This window comes from Cygnus atratus, chromosome 14, assembly GCF_013377495.2.
Source record: "Cygnus atratus isolate AKBS03 ecotype Queensland, Australia chromosome 14, CAtr_DNAZoo_HiC_assembly, whole genome shotgun sequence".
Classification (NCBI taxonomy): domain Eukaryota; kingdom Metazoa; phylum Chordata; class Aves; order Anseriformes; family Anatidae; genus Cygnus; species Cygnus atratus.
The window spans coordinates 7,337,055-7,352,092 of record NC_066375.1 but is presented as its reverse complement, the minus strand read 5'-3'; the positions used below and the strand labels follow the sequence as shown (position 1 = coordinate 7,352,092).

Sequence of the window (15,038 nt, the reverse complement as noted above, 5' to 3'; positions counted from 1 at the left end):
CAGCCTTGCTGCAAGCCTGTCTGCAGCCTCTGTGGCCCACAGGGAACACACGTACCCGCCCCAAGCACGCAGTACTGGGACAGCTGCCCTCCTCTCCACATCCACCACTGACAGATTTGCTGACAGCCTTCCAAGAGAGCACAAGGGTGACAACTTGCTCTTAGGCACCTCCCTCCTCCACAAAGGGGCATGATCCAGGAGTCTGGGAGCCAAAGTCTGCACGAGGCTGGCTCCACTCAAGCCATTAAGGCTCTTTTTCTTCCTCTCTCTCCCCAGCTCATCAGGGAAGATGCACTCATCCCTTTCCCCAGAGAGCTGCCCTGAAGTGGACGTGCAATGCTCAAACCTCGCAGCAACTGCTTTGCTCTAGAGACGCCGAGGCAGCAGTGGCTGGAAGCCTGACTGATGGCTCTGGCAGCATCCGAAAGACCCAAGGAGCAGCAGGAAGAGACCCAGCGTGTGTCAGCACGGGCAGCACGTGCTGCTCCATCCAAACCAACAGGCATCCTCCTTCCCCCACCCAATAGCTTTCTGCCCCCGTGTGAGTCACATCTCCCAACCTTCACCCTTGTCTGCTCATGTCCTCGTGCTCCAAGGATGCTGTGTGAGCCTCAGCACCTGGTGGGCTGGCGGAAACGTCAGCACAACCCTGCCGTGCCCAGCCTCACCCACTGCCCAGCCTCGGCACAGGGGAAGGCCCTGGGGAAAGGGAACCCCGCGGGGCTGCTTGAACAAAAATCCCAGGGGCTAATCGGGGCTGAACATCGCTGTCTCAGCGACGCAGCTGCTGAAGGATGACACGAGGCCTGGAAGCGCTGAGGCTGCTGGTTCCTGGCCCAGCTGCAGTGATGGGGCACGACACTAGGTGTCACCCAGCCCCTGGCCAGCACTGCTGGGGACCGGGCCCTGAAAGCCTCTGTCCTTGCAGAGGCTGCGGGGTGTTTGGGGGGGCCGTCAGCGTGGTGCGGGCACTGCTTCTACTCACGTCCACTCGGAAGTCCTCGAGGCGCTTGAACTTGCTGAGGTATTCTTGCAGTTTGCTGTTGATGTCCAGGTTTTTGGCTTTGGAATATTTTAGGAAGGCCCAGAACTTTTCCAGCCCGTAGAGCTGACCTGAAGGGGGGGAGAAAATCAAACCTGGGTTCAGAACTCCCTCCTCAAGGCTTACTGCTCGCCCCACGAGCCCTCCCGTCCCACCGGCCGGCACAACCGAGTCAATGCAGAGAACCTGGAGCAAAGCATCCTACACAGGCACTGGGCAGCCCTCTCGATGGGGGTGTCCCCAGGCTCTGTGACTGGGTAGCTGATCGTGGTGAGCCGTGGGAAAGCCACGGCCTTCCACCACCCACCTCCACACCCCCAACAGCCCTCAGGCCACCGAGCACCCACCGTTCCGTCTCAGAGCTCTGCTCTGCACAGGAGCGTTTCTCACCACCAGCAATGCTGAGGGACAGCCCGTCACTGTCACACAGCACTACACAGCTGCCATAAAGCCATGAAAGGAGGCACGGGGCAGCCACGCATCTGGGCTACGTCGCTGCTAAGCACAGGAGAAGCCAAAGGAGGCACTTACCAGCTTCGTAATCCTTGATGGTCTCTTCTTGAAAGTCCTTAAATATGTCTGGCCGGAATTTCTTCTCCAGCCCATAGCTGTAGTATCTGAAAAGGCACTCCAGACCGTACCTGGGAACGGGAGAACACGCAGTGCTCAGACACTGGTGCACATAACACCTGGCTCCTGCTGTGTATCATAAAAACAAACAAACCACACCTCTTTTCCCTCACTCCCCTCCCAAGTAAGGCCACTCTGTCCCTCCTCTCCTACCTGTATCCCTCCTTTCCATCCTCCACAGCCAGTTGCTTGAATTCCTCGTACATTTTCTTGTTGAAGTGATCTCGTAGGAAGAAGGACCAGAACCGGAAGAGCGTGTTCATCTCCTGGGACTGACCAATGCCCAGTCGTTTCCGCTCTGTTTAGGGGAGAGGGACTCATCAGAAAACAGACCAGTGCACGGGGGCTCGCACACAGGAGGGCTCTGGGACTACACCCAGCCCCTGTTGCTGGACACCCCAAACCACAGCTCACTTTCCAGGCAATGGGGAATCACAGAACAGAATGAAAAAACATGGGAAACGTCAGCTGCCAGCAGGGTTGTCCTATAGGACCCTATTTACCTCTGTGTGCAAGCTCTGCTGCCAAACCCCGCACCCCAGCACAGCAAGTCACAAGCACCCAGCCCCAAACCCAGTGGTGCCGGCATCCCACCACACCTACCGTTAAGGCAGCGCCGACGGTACTTGTGGTAGACATGTTGCGTGAAGCCGTTCTCCTTGAGCAGCTCGTGGGAAGGGTGTTGGAACTTGGGCAGGGACTGCGGGGTGCAGCCGTAGCTTCCGACAGCTGGGGTCCCCTCTGAGGGGCTGGAGCTGCGCACAGAAGACCCCTGTCAAGCCCTTTCCTTGTACCCAGCCAGCAGCACAGCGGGATCACACTCCACCCCGCAGCACTCGTTTGTTGTTCCCACCAACTCCCTGGGACTGCATCTGCTCTGGGTTTGGGGCCTGAGATAAGTGGTCTCCTACTAGGAAAGGAACCGGTGTTCCCGAACAAGCCTCTTATTGTTATTGCAAAGCCTCAGACTCCCCTCAGCTCCCTCCAGGAAGAACAAAACAGGTCCAACCCCGTTCTGCAGCCTAACAGGAGATCTCCCCTGCAAGACCAAACGCTGCCCTTCCCCTTCCTTCCCCCCCTTGCTCCCTTTGGTGTTTCAGGTTCCTCCACGACCCCGTGGCTCCCATCTCCGGTACCTGATAGAGGCGGTTCGGGGCCTGTGCTCCCGCGAGTCCATCACCCAGCCCACGTGGCACTCCATCGGGGGGTTTGAACTGTGCCTCGTCTTCCTCTTCCGTGGGGTCTGCAAGACACGGGGCATCAGGGATGCGTCCCCTGCCTCTCCAGGCCCCACCTGGGAGCCCCAGCCTCCCAGCCCTGGTCCCACCTTGGCATCTATTGTCCTGCCCTCCTTCACCACCGGGTAGAACCGGGGGGTCTGGGTCGGGTCCTTCAGCTGCGGCGTGCGAGGGGTCCGGGGGGTCCTGGCGTTGCGATAGTTGGGTGATTCTGGTACGGTTGTAGGCAAAGACCGGGCGATGGTGGAAGGTTCGGGGACTCCAAACAGCTTGTTAGCCAACGCGTCTGTGGGTACTGCAGAGATAAACCCCCCCACCGTGTCAAACGGAGCTCTGAGCACAAAGAGCACCACTGCAGCCAAGGAACGGGCATTTTGGGGGGCAAGAACTCATGGACACACCCCAACCCTCCTGAGACAAGCAGCTTGACACCCAGTCTGTGACCAGCCTGGCCAGACAGCCCAAAACCGGAGCTTCCAGGGTCCCTGCAAAGTATCTTCTAGGAGAAGGGCAGGCCACAGAGGGAAGTGTGATGGGAGGGTCCCAAGACGAAAGTCACATCCATGGTGTTACATGGAAGCGTGCCCAAGTTTCCTCACTCAGTGGGGACACTCCTGCTTCTGGATCTCCAAAACGTTCAGCTGGGAGAACACCACTGCTCTGGGAAGGATGGTGCCCTCTCCCAGAAATACCCTGTGGCCCTACTTCCTTCCTCCCCTCAGCTGCCGTTGAACCCCTGAGGAAGAAGGGGACAAATTGAGCCCTACCCGTTCCCGCTGTCTCTTACCTTGCTGGAACCTGGGGGGGCCAGGAGGGACCTCCTGGTTTGGATCCACAGGGGGCTCTGGGGTCAGGGTATCGAACTGCTCCCTGCTGATCATGTTCACCTTCTTGAAGTTCTCCACCTCTTGCTGCATTGGAAGAGGAAGACGATGAAGCAACCAACTGCCCTCTTCTCCCCTCATCTCAACAGCTCATCGTGACCACCGCTCTGCTTGTGCAACAGCCACAACGCTGAGCACAAAATGCAGCGACGGGGCCTGGGTGCCCAGGAGGGTGCCACGTTGCTCAGAGGTTAAGAGGAAACAGTGGACATACAACAGGGCCCTACACGGACCACGTCTGAGCTGCTTGCTTCTCCCATTAGGCCCAGGCTTTCCCAGATCCTACAAGGCAGCTTCACTCCTCATCACAAGCAGTGTTTGAGGCAAGCTCGGTAGCCCCTGCTCAGCCAGGACCCTGCTGTCCCTGCCACCCTCTTCTGCTGTCCCTACAGCCTCCTTCCCGCACCCTCACAGCCACAACGCTCCCATTTAACCTCAGTCACTGCAGTCTAGGCAAGTCCCTTACCGTGAGTGCCACCAACTTGGGACTCGAGTATTTCAGAGAAGCAGATGGGCTTTCTATAAAAAGCCCAAGTCTATGAAAACTGGCAGAAAAACGGGGAACACAATGAGCCAAGTGTGGCCCAGTCGTCAATGAACCCATCCCCAGTAAGTGAGGTCTCAAGGGACCGTGTCATCAAGCGCTGGGCACTACAGACGTCCGGCTCCCTCCAGCAGTCTGGCACTGCCCGCACGCTACTGCGGTCTCCAACAGGCAAGACCCTGGCAGACAGCACATTTGCCAGGTCACCTCATTACCAGCACCTCGTCTAACTGGCTGCAGCCTTACAGCACTTTACAGAGCTGTATTTATCCTCTACATAGCAGAGCATGACACTGGGAGCCAGGAATCCTGAGCTCTGCAAGAGGATTAATCCCAGCTGAGCTCTACCCTACGCTCGGGCTGGGACCTCCTGTATCACCCCGAACCGCCACGGAGGCCAATGTGCAGCACACAAGGCTCCCTGTGAGGAGCCACAAGCTCCATTCCCCGGATCAGCCGCCCTCACCTTGATCTGCGAGTACTCCGGCTCAAACTGCTCCGTCCACAGGTCTTGCTCGTAGTAGTACAGCCCGTCGTTGATCACCTTGGCCAGCTCTGAGCTCATTTTAGCCCTGGATGTATGGTTGCCAGTCCGGTCCCCGCCAGGATGCCGGCGCAGGTAAGGAGGCGTCTGTGTCACGATGAGGATCTTGTTCACATCCCGATCATCGATTTCATAATCCGAATCCTCGTCTGACCAGTCGGTGAACGTGTTCTTGCGGCCGTCCATCTGCTCCATCTCCTCGTCGAAGAGGAAATCCAACTCCTCGGGTTCGTCTTGGTCCTTTTGCTTCTGCTGCTGCGGGGTCTTTGACTCCTCTGGTTTCTGTAGGTTGGGGAGGCAATGGTGATACAGTGAATGGGGACAGCGGAGACCAGGACATCACTCCCGTGACCAACAGACTTCATGCGGCCTGAAAGCTGCTGCTTGCCTGCAGTTAAAGTCACTCAGACAACCGGCAGACCCCCGCCCCAACAGCCGCTACACACCTTGGGCCTGGCAGGAGAGGGCCGAGGCCTCTTCTTCACTTCGATCCACGTCTCTGAATCCAGGTCCGGCAGGCTGGCGGACAGGCCCTTGGGCATCGTCTTCAGGTTACTGACCTCCTCTGTCTTGGTGGGCACCGGGCTGGCAGGACGCGGGGAGCCAGGAGCGGACTCTAGAGTTGACAAGAGCCACAAGATGTTTTAGAAGGAGGCAGAGAGCCTGGGGAGTTGTATACTTAAAGCACCCAACCTAGACGGAGTTATTTTGACAGCACAGCTTGTGGGACATGTCAACACCCAGCAGCCAAGGCAGGATCATCCCGGCTTACCAGTGCATTGCCCCAGAGTGCAGAAAAACAAACTCTGGTTAAGGCTGTGATGCTGGTGGTGACCACAGAACTCTGCAGGCGTGGGTTTCCCAAAAAATGCAGAGAGCCCTAAAGCAGGTGGTGACTTTGCTGCTCCCAGGGAAACCTTCCCGTGACAGCCTGGAGCCAGCGAGACCAGATCTAACAGATCTCCTGCCAAAACCAACTCTTACGACACCACCAAGCAGATCCCCTGCTTGGCCTCTCAAGCCCAGACCCTGAAACCAAACGGCAGAGCCCTGCCTCGAGGAACACTCGTGGCTCAATCTCTCCCATCAGCTGTGTCACCTACTCTGGGTCCCACACTTCCCTCTACACTCACCTGTCTCCTTCTGGAAGCTTTGCCGGGGCACAAACTCAGGGCAGTTGATGAACTGCGAGAAGTCCGTCTGTGTGTAGTCTGCCATGGGAGGGCCAGGCAGAGCCCATTTTTCTGGCTGCTCTTTTCTTCTGATCTTCTGGTCCACGATTTCCACCACCTTGCTGTCCTTCAGGGCCTGCAACCAAGCGATACTGAGTTAACTCAAAGTCCTGCTTTGGCACACAGAGGCTCAGCCCCAGATCTTTCTCCCTAGGTGGTCCGGGAGGAGTAGGGAGCAGGTGAAGGACAAGGGAAGGTGCCACTCGGATCTCACCCACGACCCGGCTGGAAAATAGGCCTCAGACAGGGACAGCAAGAAGCCAAAGACGACAAAAGTTCGGCTGTCCTTGCCCTCACCTTGATGATGAGGCTGATGTCAGTGGTCAGCGCCTGCACCCGGTGGAAGCTGGCAATCAGGGTGATGGGCAGGAAGCCGTCCGAGTCCATCTTGCGACGCAGGAAGAAGTCTCGCTCCAGGTTGTCCACGCTGAAGTAATATTCTCTGCACGGACAAGACATCGGTGAGAGGCACCTCCAGCTACCTTCCTCAGGCCACCCTCACGGAAACAATCCCTCCCACGTCTGCTCAAGGCTGAACAGAGACAGCCCATGGATGCAACAAGCCGCACGGCAGAGAACAAACACTCCTCGGCCCTAACCCTACCCCAGGGATCAGCCACGCAGCCTCCAGGGAGGGCAGCGAACACCCCACCACCAAACAACGCTCCCACGAGGAGGGGCGGCGCTTACATTTGGCGCTTGATGTAGTCCTTGAGCAGTTCCTGGTCCACGCTGTAGAGCTCGGTGCTGCTGATGTTGTCGAAGTAGTAAGTGATGTTGCTAGCGTACTTCTGGGTGCGGGAGCCGTCCGAGCCCTCAAATTTCCGGTACCCATACTGGTAGTCAAAGTGCGCTGCAAGACACCGACAAGGGAACCCCCTGGTCAGCACAGAGCCCAGGACCTGCCAGGCCGTGCTGCCACGTGGGGCCAGGCTCCTGCACTAACAGCTCCCTCAGCACCGTCCCTGGGCCCCTGTTACAGCACAGAACGGGGCACTGCTGACCCATCCCTCAGCCCACTGCCCTCAGCCTTTGCTGCAGAAGGGATCCCAGCAAAGCCTCAACATAACGCAGAGAGGCCATGCACCCTCTGATCCAGGGGCACCCGGCTAGCCTAGGTAACACGCCAAGGCCCTGCACTGAAGCTATGTCAGGGTTCACACAGACACAGCCCTACCAAACGCCCCTGCAGACGCTCTTCCCCATAAAAGCAAAGACTCCTGCTCGGCTCTCAACGTGCCAAAGCCTACGCACAGTATCAGCATGCTTTAACCGCTGCACGTAGGGGCGCTGCAGGGGGCAGAAAACAGGTGGAGGAGCTTGGCCTGAGTAAAGGGAAGACATTTGCCTTTATTAAAATACTAACAAGAATAATTTGCTGTTAGTAAAATCAGCTCAGCAGGATGCCACCTCCAGAGCAGCACGTAGCTCCTCACAGGGGATCTCACATCTAGAGTCCTCCTTGGCCAGGGAACGGCAGCTCGTGCTCTCCAGCTGGGATGACCTGCCACAACACTGCTCTGCCCCCCGCAGCGCCCTGCCCTCCCAGCCTGCTCCAGAGCCCGGCTCACACGCACACTGCCCTGCACGCTTCGGCACGTGTCCTGCTCTCTCTCTGCCACAAGGCCACACGAACACCGAGTACCTCCTCTGCCGCGGCCCCGGCCCCTGCCACGGCCCCTGCCTCGGCCGCGGAAGGCTCCTCGCACGGCTCCCCCCTCGCTCTTCACGCTGGAGGTCTCGTCGTGGTCCTGCCAGCTGCGCTCGTGCTTGTTGTCCGGGTGCCAGCCTGCAGCAGACGGGGAACAGAGAGGCAGGAGGGGTGTTACAGGGTGAAGGCACCTCCCCGGATGAAGCCAGCTGCTCTCGGAGCTCTTTGGACGCACAGAAGAGTTTGGATCCCTCCCTGTGGCCGGGGAGGGAGAGCGGGGTCCCAGCCCGAGCGCCCACCTTTCAGCTCGCCGCGGTTGTTGGAGGGGTGCCTGTGCTGCTCGTTCTGCCGGTTGTTCCGCGAGGCCGTTTTGTCCCGAGGCACCTCTGACTTCATGTCTATCTGCAAAGGGACCCACTTGTGTTTGTTGCCTGCAAAAGGACAGAATTTGGGTGTGACACAGGTTCAGAGAGCGGCTGCTTCTACCCCACAGGCCCTTCCCTCCACGCACCCCATGTGGGAAGCAGCAGGGCCATTCGAACCAAACCTCTCCTTGGGCATCCCTCAGGGCCTTGCTGTCACCAAAACCGTACGAGGGGCACCACGAGGATGCTGAAAGGGTCCAGCTGGGGCTCTCAGGCACGGAGCATCAGGGTACCAGACCCTGCTGTGGCTTTGTAGCACTTGTCCTTCCTCTCCCCCTTTCCACCCGCTGAGGCTCGGGCTAAACCAAGCCCACGTGTCAACCACAGGCGATGCAACCCAAAGCCAGGGGCTTTTCTGTGCCACCGTGGAACACACGCGAGAAGGCAGACTGCTGCCCTGCTCCCCAGATAGATGCGCAGACACACCTACTGGGCCCTGCTCTACGCGCTCACCCGCTTACTTCAAGAGGGTGCTGAACAGGCACCCTCTAGCAAGGCCACCCCAGAGATCAGACCCTTACTCATTGCCCCCGGGCAGCTACCTGAGCCCCTCCAGACATTAAAATGGCGTTTTGCCTGCAAACACCTTCCCACCACAGCTATCCCTGCACTGAGACCACAGCCCACGGCAAGGCCCACGGGGTAAGCAGCAGACACTTCCAACTGGCTTTGGGCTGCAGAAGGGGGGCAGGCTAAGCCCAGGGCCGGTCTGTGCCACGAGTCTGCATCGTCCTGCATTACCTTTCTTCTTCTGGGCTGACTTCTGGTTGTCATCGTCACCATTCTTCTCCTCCCCAGACTCATCCGATTTGGTTTTCAGGCTCTCTTTGCCATCGCTCCCATCTCCTTTCTCCTGTTCTTTCATGTCTTTCTTGACAGGCAGTTTCCGGAGGGAAGGAGCTTTGTGTGGCTGCTGGAGGCACATCAATACAGGAAAAATGTGAGGGGTGTGAGAAGCTGGAGGCAGAGCCCAGCAATCCAAGTCAGAGAAGGAACAGGAGGATCTTGCCCTAGGTTGAGGGCACCCCAGCGTCATGCTCCCCAGAGCTATCCTGTTCCTGGGGAAGGGCTCGTGTCTGACCAGGGCGAGGTGCTCCATGGATGCTGGGAAGTGCCCAAGCCGAGGCACGAGTGCCAGGCACAGTGCTACAGAGAAGGGCTGCCAGGGAGGCCTGGTGCTCCCGGCCGGGTGGTTCCTAGAAGGGACCAGACTCTGACAGGGGCAAGAGGGTGAGTGACCCTCGTGCCCTGACACACGGCCAGGAGCTTGCGAAGCAGCATCCCAAAATAGAAAGGTTTCAACACCACCCATGTCTGTAGTAGGAAAGCCCCCCCCTCTCCCCGTGCCCCAAGCCCTTTCTCACAGGTCTTTTCAGTTTCCCCACTGGAAGTCACACCTACTGCCCAGGTCCCCTCTTGCACTGAGCAGCCCCAAGGAGAGCGGGTCTGGGAGCTGCCCTACCTGCTCTGCCAAGCCCGGGGCTTTAGACCGGGCTCCACGCTCCCAGAATAGCACCCAGGGAAGGAGCCCGATGCGCAGGGCAGCCCTAAAAGGCAATCCCCTGCACCCAGCTATTCCTGGATGCCTCCGCGCTGGCACTAAGCACCCCGAGCAGCCCGGCTCAGCAGAGCTCCCAGTGCCACAGAGGGACAGGGAGGTCTGCGAGGGCCTGATCCTGCTCAGCTGAGCAAGCCCCTGGTGCTGCTACGTTGGAGGATCAGCGCGCAGAGGCGCCTGCCAAGCACGCAGCCTCCCTGGGCACGCTACAAGGGGAGCAAAATACTGGAGCTCGGTCAGACAACGGCTGAGGATTTTGTGTTCTCACCTGGACGCTCTTGTGGGCTATTTCTCCAGGTGTAGGCCAATTCGTAGCATCACCAAAGTCACCAACCTTGTATCCAAAGAAAAAGGCCTCATTAGTACACAAACTGTGGGTGCCATTCCCTGGATCAGCAGCCAGAAGCCCTCCCAGACACGCTGCCATTGCCATCACCCACCGGTCGTGCAAACAGCTGTCCCCAGGAGGTTTGGGCATCACACCCGAACTGCACAAACCTCTCTCCCCACCCATGTAATGCCCAAGCTAATCCCCAATAACTGCCGGTAAGTGTACGTCCATCATGGATTGCTGTGGGGCTGCCACCAGCCCTGTAAGCTTCCAGCTCCCACCAAGCTTTTTGCCTCCGCCAGGGCTTACGGCACTGAGCTGCCCAAGGTACCTCATCACAGTCTTTGTCCCCTGGACAGGGAAAGCAAACAACTTTCAGCATCCTTAATCCACCTGAAGCCCTGGCATCCCATCAAAGCAGCTGTCTCCGCCTGGTGGCAAGTTACGGCCAGGCTTAGCTTCATTTAAGTGCCCAGCTGCAAGCACGTGTTGGCAACAGCAAAGCAAAGGGATCTGGCAGCAGAACGACCAGGCCACCGTCAGCATTTCCACCTCCCCCAGTTTTCCGAACAGACGTGCTGCTGGAAGCAGGATGGAGAGCTGCACAAGGACAGGACCTAAGAACAGCTGCCCGGGTATGCAACGAATCACGGCTGGGCACTGAATTTACAACGATCTGGGCACAGAAACTCCTCCTTGCCCTTGAGGGGACTATTACTCCTAATTTCATTTGGAGTCACCAAATTGCCCGTAAGACCACGTCTCTCCGTTCAGGTGCCATGCTTCTCTCCCCGGGAGGCAGGTTTCCTAGCCCCGGCTGCACGCAACACTCTCAAGGAGCAACCGTTCCTCCACCACACGTTGAGCCTCTGGAACAGATCGCCCTGGTTCTTCCAGAGGAGTTGCTTTGTTGGAACTCAATTACCCTAGCTCTCTGTGTGCCAGTAAAGAACGGACTGGAGAGGGACAAAAGGGGGCCTGCAGATACAGGCTTTCCACACCCAGCACCACGCTCTGAGCGCTCCCTTCGAGAGGGGACACGAAGAGGTTTCCCCCAGCCCAGCTGGGCAGGACCCAGTCCATGCAGCACACAAGATGCTAAAATGCCTAAGAGGTGGAGAAGAGGATGTTCTCCTGCATGCTAACAGGCAGGTCAGCACGTCAACCCCTCCACAACTGGGCTCGCAAGGGGGTCCGCTTGCCAGACCCCTCAAGGCGCTCGCACAGCGCCGACACCAGCGCCAGGAGCTGGAGGCAGCGAGGGGGCAGCGGGCGCACTTACCTTGCTTCCCTTCCGCTGCCTGGGGTTGGCAGCCCTCACCACTTTCGCAGGAGTCGTGTGCTCTGCAAAAGGAGGAGAAGAGAGCTGTTACCACACAGCTGAGGGTTGTGGACGCGTCAGCTCTGCGGGGAGGCGGGTGGAAACAAGTCACCTCCCCCTTCGGCGCAGGAGGGCTACGAACAGAGAGGCGAACAGCAAACAGAGCCGGCTTCTGCCCTGGCTTTCAGAAGGGCCCATCACGGTCAAGGGAAGAGGCCGTAAGCTTCAGCCTGCCCCTCCTGCTTCACCCAGGTGGCCGATTCCCCGAGCAGACGGGGCCTTGAGCCTCGGCACCGCGCGTTCAGCCCAGCCCTCCCCGCTCGGCCTTGCCAGCCAGGGAAGAGGGGTGGCGAAGAGTTCAGCCTGCTCCACGCAGAACCCGATCTGCTGTTCGGCATGGCAAAACAAACATGCCCTTGACCAGGCAAGGCGTCTCCCCGGCACCGCCGGCCTTCCCCGCACCCACGTGGGCCCAGCCCGCAGCCGCTGCTCGCCTCGTGCCCCGCTTTGATCTCCGGTGCGTCCCAGCACGGGGCAGCAAAGTTCACGAGAGGGAACGTCCGCAGAGAAGGAGCCGGATCTGAGGAGCGCCTAAACCCTGCCGCAGCCGAGAGCGATTAGGGACCCGAGGGCCTCTGGGGTGCTTTGAGGCTCATACCCTAAAAGCCTTGCGTGGGAACTGCTGTCGGAACTGACCCTGCCAGAACAGCAACGCGAGGTCGGGCTGCGGCACCCGTCCCAAAAAGGCTGGAACGAGGCTCAGAACGAGGTTCAGCCTCCGCAGCTTTTCACCAAGGTTTGGTTCCAGGGCACGCCGCCTCCCCCGGGCCCTGCACAGCAGTAAGGGCCTGGCAGTACGGCTGAGGGTGCTCAGCAGCAGTCCCTCTGTGACCTGTCCCGGCCCCTGTTCGCGCACCACCTTCCCAAAACCAGGAAAATCCCCAAACTAGGAGAAGAAACTTGTCTCCCGCCTCCCGCTTTTGGCTGAAGGTCTCCGAGCAGCAGCAGGGCCGAGGGGCTTCCAGGGACAGCCTGAGCAAGGTGCCGCGCACCCGCTGTTGGTTGTGCCCCTGCTCGGCCCGGGGCCGTCCCGCTGGCAGCAGGGAGCGTTTCTGCACAGCACCAGCAGCCCTGCAGCACCAACTCCGCCGGCTTTGTTCGAAACGAAAGCGCTCCAGACCAGGGTGTAAGGGGGAAGGTGAGGAAAAGAGCCCCGAAGAATTGCAGGGGCTATCTGGGGACACCCCAGGACCCACCCTGGATAGCCTACCTAGCTCCATTCAAAGCCGGCTTTGATCTGCTGCATAAGCCGGGTCGACTTTGCCTAGATGATCAAAACCGGTCCCCTTCCTTGCCTCGAAACGCATGATTCATCCTGCCAGCCCTGCCTCGCTCCGCGCTGGAGACTTTGAAGTGTCAATAAGGCAGAGTCAGGCACTGCAGCACGGAGCCGTCTGCGCTCCCCCCTCCCCAGCTCCCTTTCATAACGCTCCCACGTGGCGATTTCGTTCCCACGTGGGGATTTCACCCCAGGGAGAGCCCCAGCTCTCAGCTGGGACCCCAAATCCTTTCCCTTTCCCCCAGGAGCAGCGCAGCCCGCTGCCGCTGCCCCCGCCGCCCAACAGCGGCGATCCCACGTGCGCCTCACTTATTCCACGTGCACCTCAATGAAAATCCCGGCTCCACGGCGCAAAGCTTGCCACGAGGCTTTTAAACTTCCCTACCAGCGTAGGAAGAAGGAGCACTTCCAAACCAGCCCCTAAAAACCTTCCACTCGACACCCACAGATGTCACCAACTAAATATAGCTTCAAAAGGCGCCGAGCGCCACAGCGCAAGCCCGCAGCCGGCCCGGTTTTCCGCAGGTAGGGAGCACCTGCCTTGCTCTGACAGCACCAAGAGACCTGGCACTGCTGGAAAAAATAAAATAATAACTGAACTCAGTCCGCAGCCTGGCTGAGCACAGGGCTGGGGGGCAGCAGGGCTCCCCGGCCCGCTGCAAACCTCCCGCTGGACGCCTGCTCCCACCCCGCTGCAGCCCCACAGTGATGGGGACGGCCCCCTGCCCTCCTCTCCGGGTGTTTCAGCTCCGGGGCCTCGCAGGCAGAGATGTTTTTGAGCATCTTTGGGGGCAAGATGCCCTTTTGTGGCCCCAGAGGCCCCCCCAAACCCTGCCAGAACAGAGGAAGGCAGGGCAGAGGGGTGGGTGCCCCGGACTCCATCATCTTTACGGGGGAGAGAGGAGCCGATTTAAGGCAACTAGCAGAACTTGTTTTATCAGCCAGATAGGAACAGGGAGCCCTTATCTAGCTGAGAGGTGCCGAGAGGACTAATTAGCATGTGCAGAGCGCTGGGGAAGACAAAACACGCCGAGCACAGCACTGCAGCGGTGTGGGCACCGCGGCCTGACGGAGGGATTGATCCAGGGAGCGCAGCCAGGCCAGCGATGTGGTGGGGGCAGGATGGAGTCGAGACCCATCGAGATCTCTGACGGGATCAGGATGGGATCAGCACTGCTCACACGAAGGCAGGAGAGCGAGGGGGTGTGACTGTGCTGGCAGGCAGACGAGGCTAAGCCATGCACCCGGGCTTGGAGAAAAGAAGCAAGAAGCAAACCTTCCCCCAAGGACAGCGGTGCGTCCCGTGGCACACAGCTGGGAGGACCCCTGCCAAACCGCGCTGCAAAAATCCTGCTGCCCTCTGTCACTGCATCAGCTCGGTAAACGGGGAGCAACGGGGAGTCACTCACCCATATAGAGGCGTCCAGGGCAAAAAGTTGAAATGAAAAAATTAAGAAAAAAAAAAAGACACTTCCCTTTTGGTGCTTGGGACCACGTAAAGGACTGCCAGGACACCCCCTGCAGCTCTCTGGGGCCACACCGACCCCATCCAAGGCAGCAGCAGTGCCAGGGAGCAGGGCAGAGCAGGGGCAGTGAGGGTGCAGGGCAGCCACCCCCCAGGCACCCTGCAGGCAGCCCTGGGGGCACCCAGCCCCGCAGAGGTCATCTCAGACGGATGCTCAGCGCCCCAGCTCCTTGCTGAGCAGAGCAGGGGGACCGCCTGCGATCAACGGCTCTGCTCAAAACCTGACTGAGCACCCAGGGGAACCCTGGAAGGACACCAACCATCCTCCCTTCACTTCCCAGGGCGTGCAGAGCCTGCAGGTTTTGACTGATGTAAATGCTAGCAGGAGACTGACGCAGGAGGTTTGTGCCCTGGCATATCCCAAGGCTCCTGTTGGGTTTACCTGGTTGCAGTAAATACCATTCAGCTGCAGTAGCGCCGCCTGAGAACCTACACAAAGACCAGGCTGCCCCTGCGCTAGGGGATGGACGGGACGGTTGCAGAGGGAACAAGCCCATGTTTTAGCTGTGCAAGCCTGACAAGGGGACAGAGGCCAGAGAAGAAAGCAGTGGCTTGCCTGAGGTCGAAGAGCAGACGCGAGGGCAGTCAGAAACAGAAAGCAGGTCTCAAGTTTTGATCCCGACCGCTACCTGCGGCCTCCTCCCTGCTCCTCCTCAGCCCAGCACTTTGGCCTCAGGAGCAAGGCTGCCAGAACTGATCCCCCCAGGCTGTGCCTGCTGCTGCCTGCGGCACCAAGGGGGGATCGGATCGTCCTCGCACGGGGCTGCCAAGCCA

The 15,038-nt window shown here is 59.2% G+C and overlaps 1 protein-coding gene across 1 annotated transcript in view; it reads right to left on the bottom strand.

Annotated features, from left to right (window-relative positions):
- Positions 1–15,038, bottom strand: part of LARP1 (La ribonucleoprotein 1, translational regulator) — a 44,951-nt gene that overhangs the window by 5,881 nt on the left and 24,032 nt on the right. The window contains 17 exon segments of the mRNA XM_035559839.2: positions 986–1,113; positions 1,574–1,683; positions 1,826–1,970; positions 2,276–2,427; positions 2,809–2,915; positions 3,000–3,205; positions 3,698–3,821; positions 4,805–5,164; positions 5,329–5,498; positions 6,016–6,190; positions 6,412–6,556; positions 6,805–6,967; positions 7,760–7,903; positions 8,065–8,196; positions 8,932–9,103; positions 10,017–10,082; positions 11,362–11,423. Of these exon segments, the coding sequence (XP_035415732.2) occupies positions 986–1,113; positions 1,574–1,683; positions 1,826–1,970; positions 2,276–2,427; positions 2,809–2,915; positions 3,000–3,205; positions 3,698–3,821; positions 4,805–5,164; positions 5,329–5,498; positions 6,016–6,190; positions 6,412–6,556; positions 6,805–6,967; positions 7,760–7,903; positions 8,065–8,196; positions 8,932–9,103; positions 10,017–10,082; positions 11,362–11,423 (2,561 nt within the window).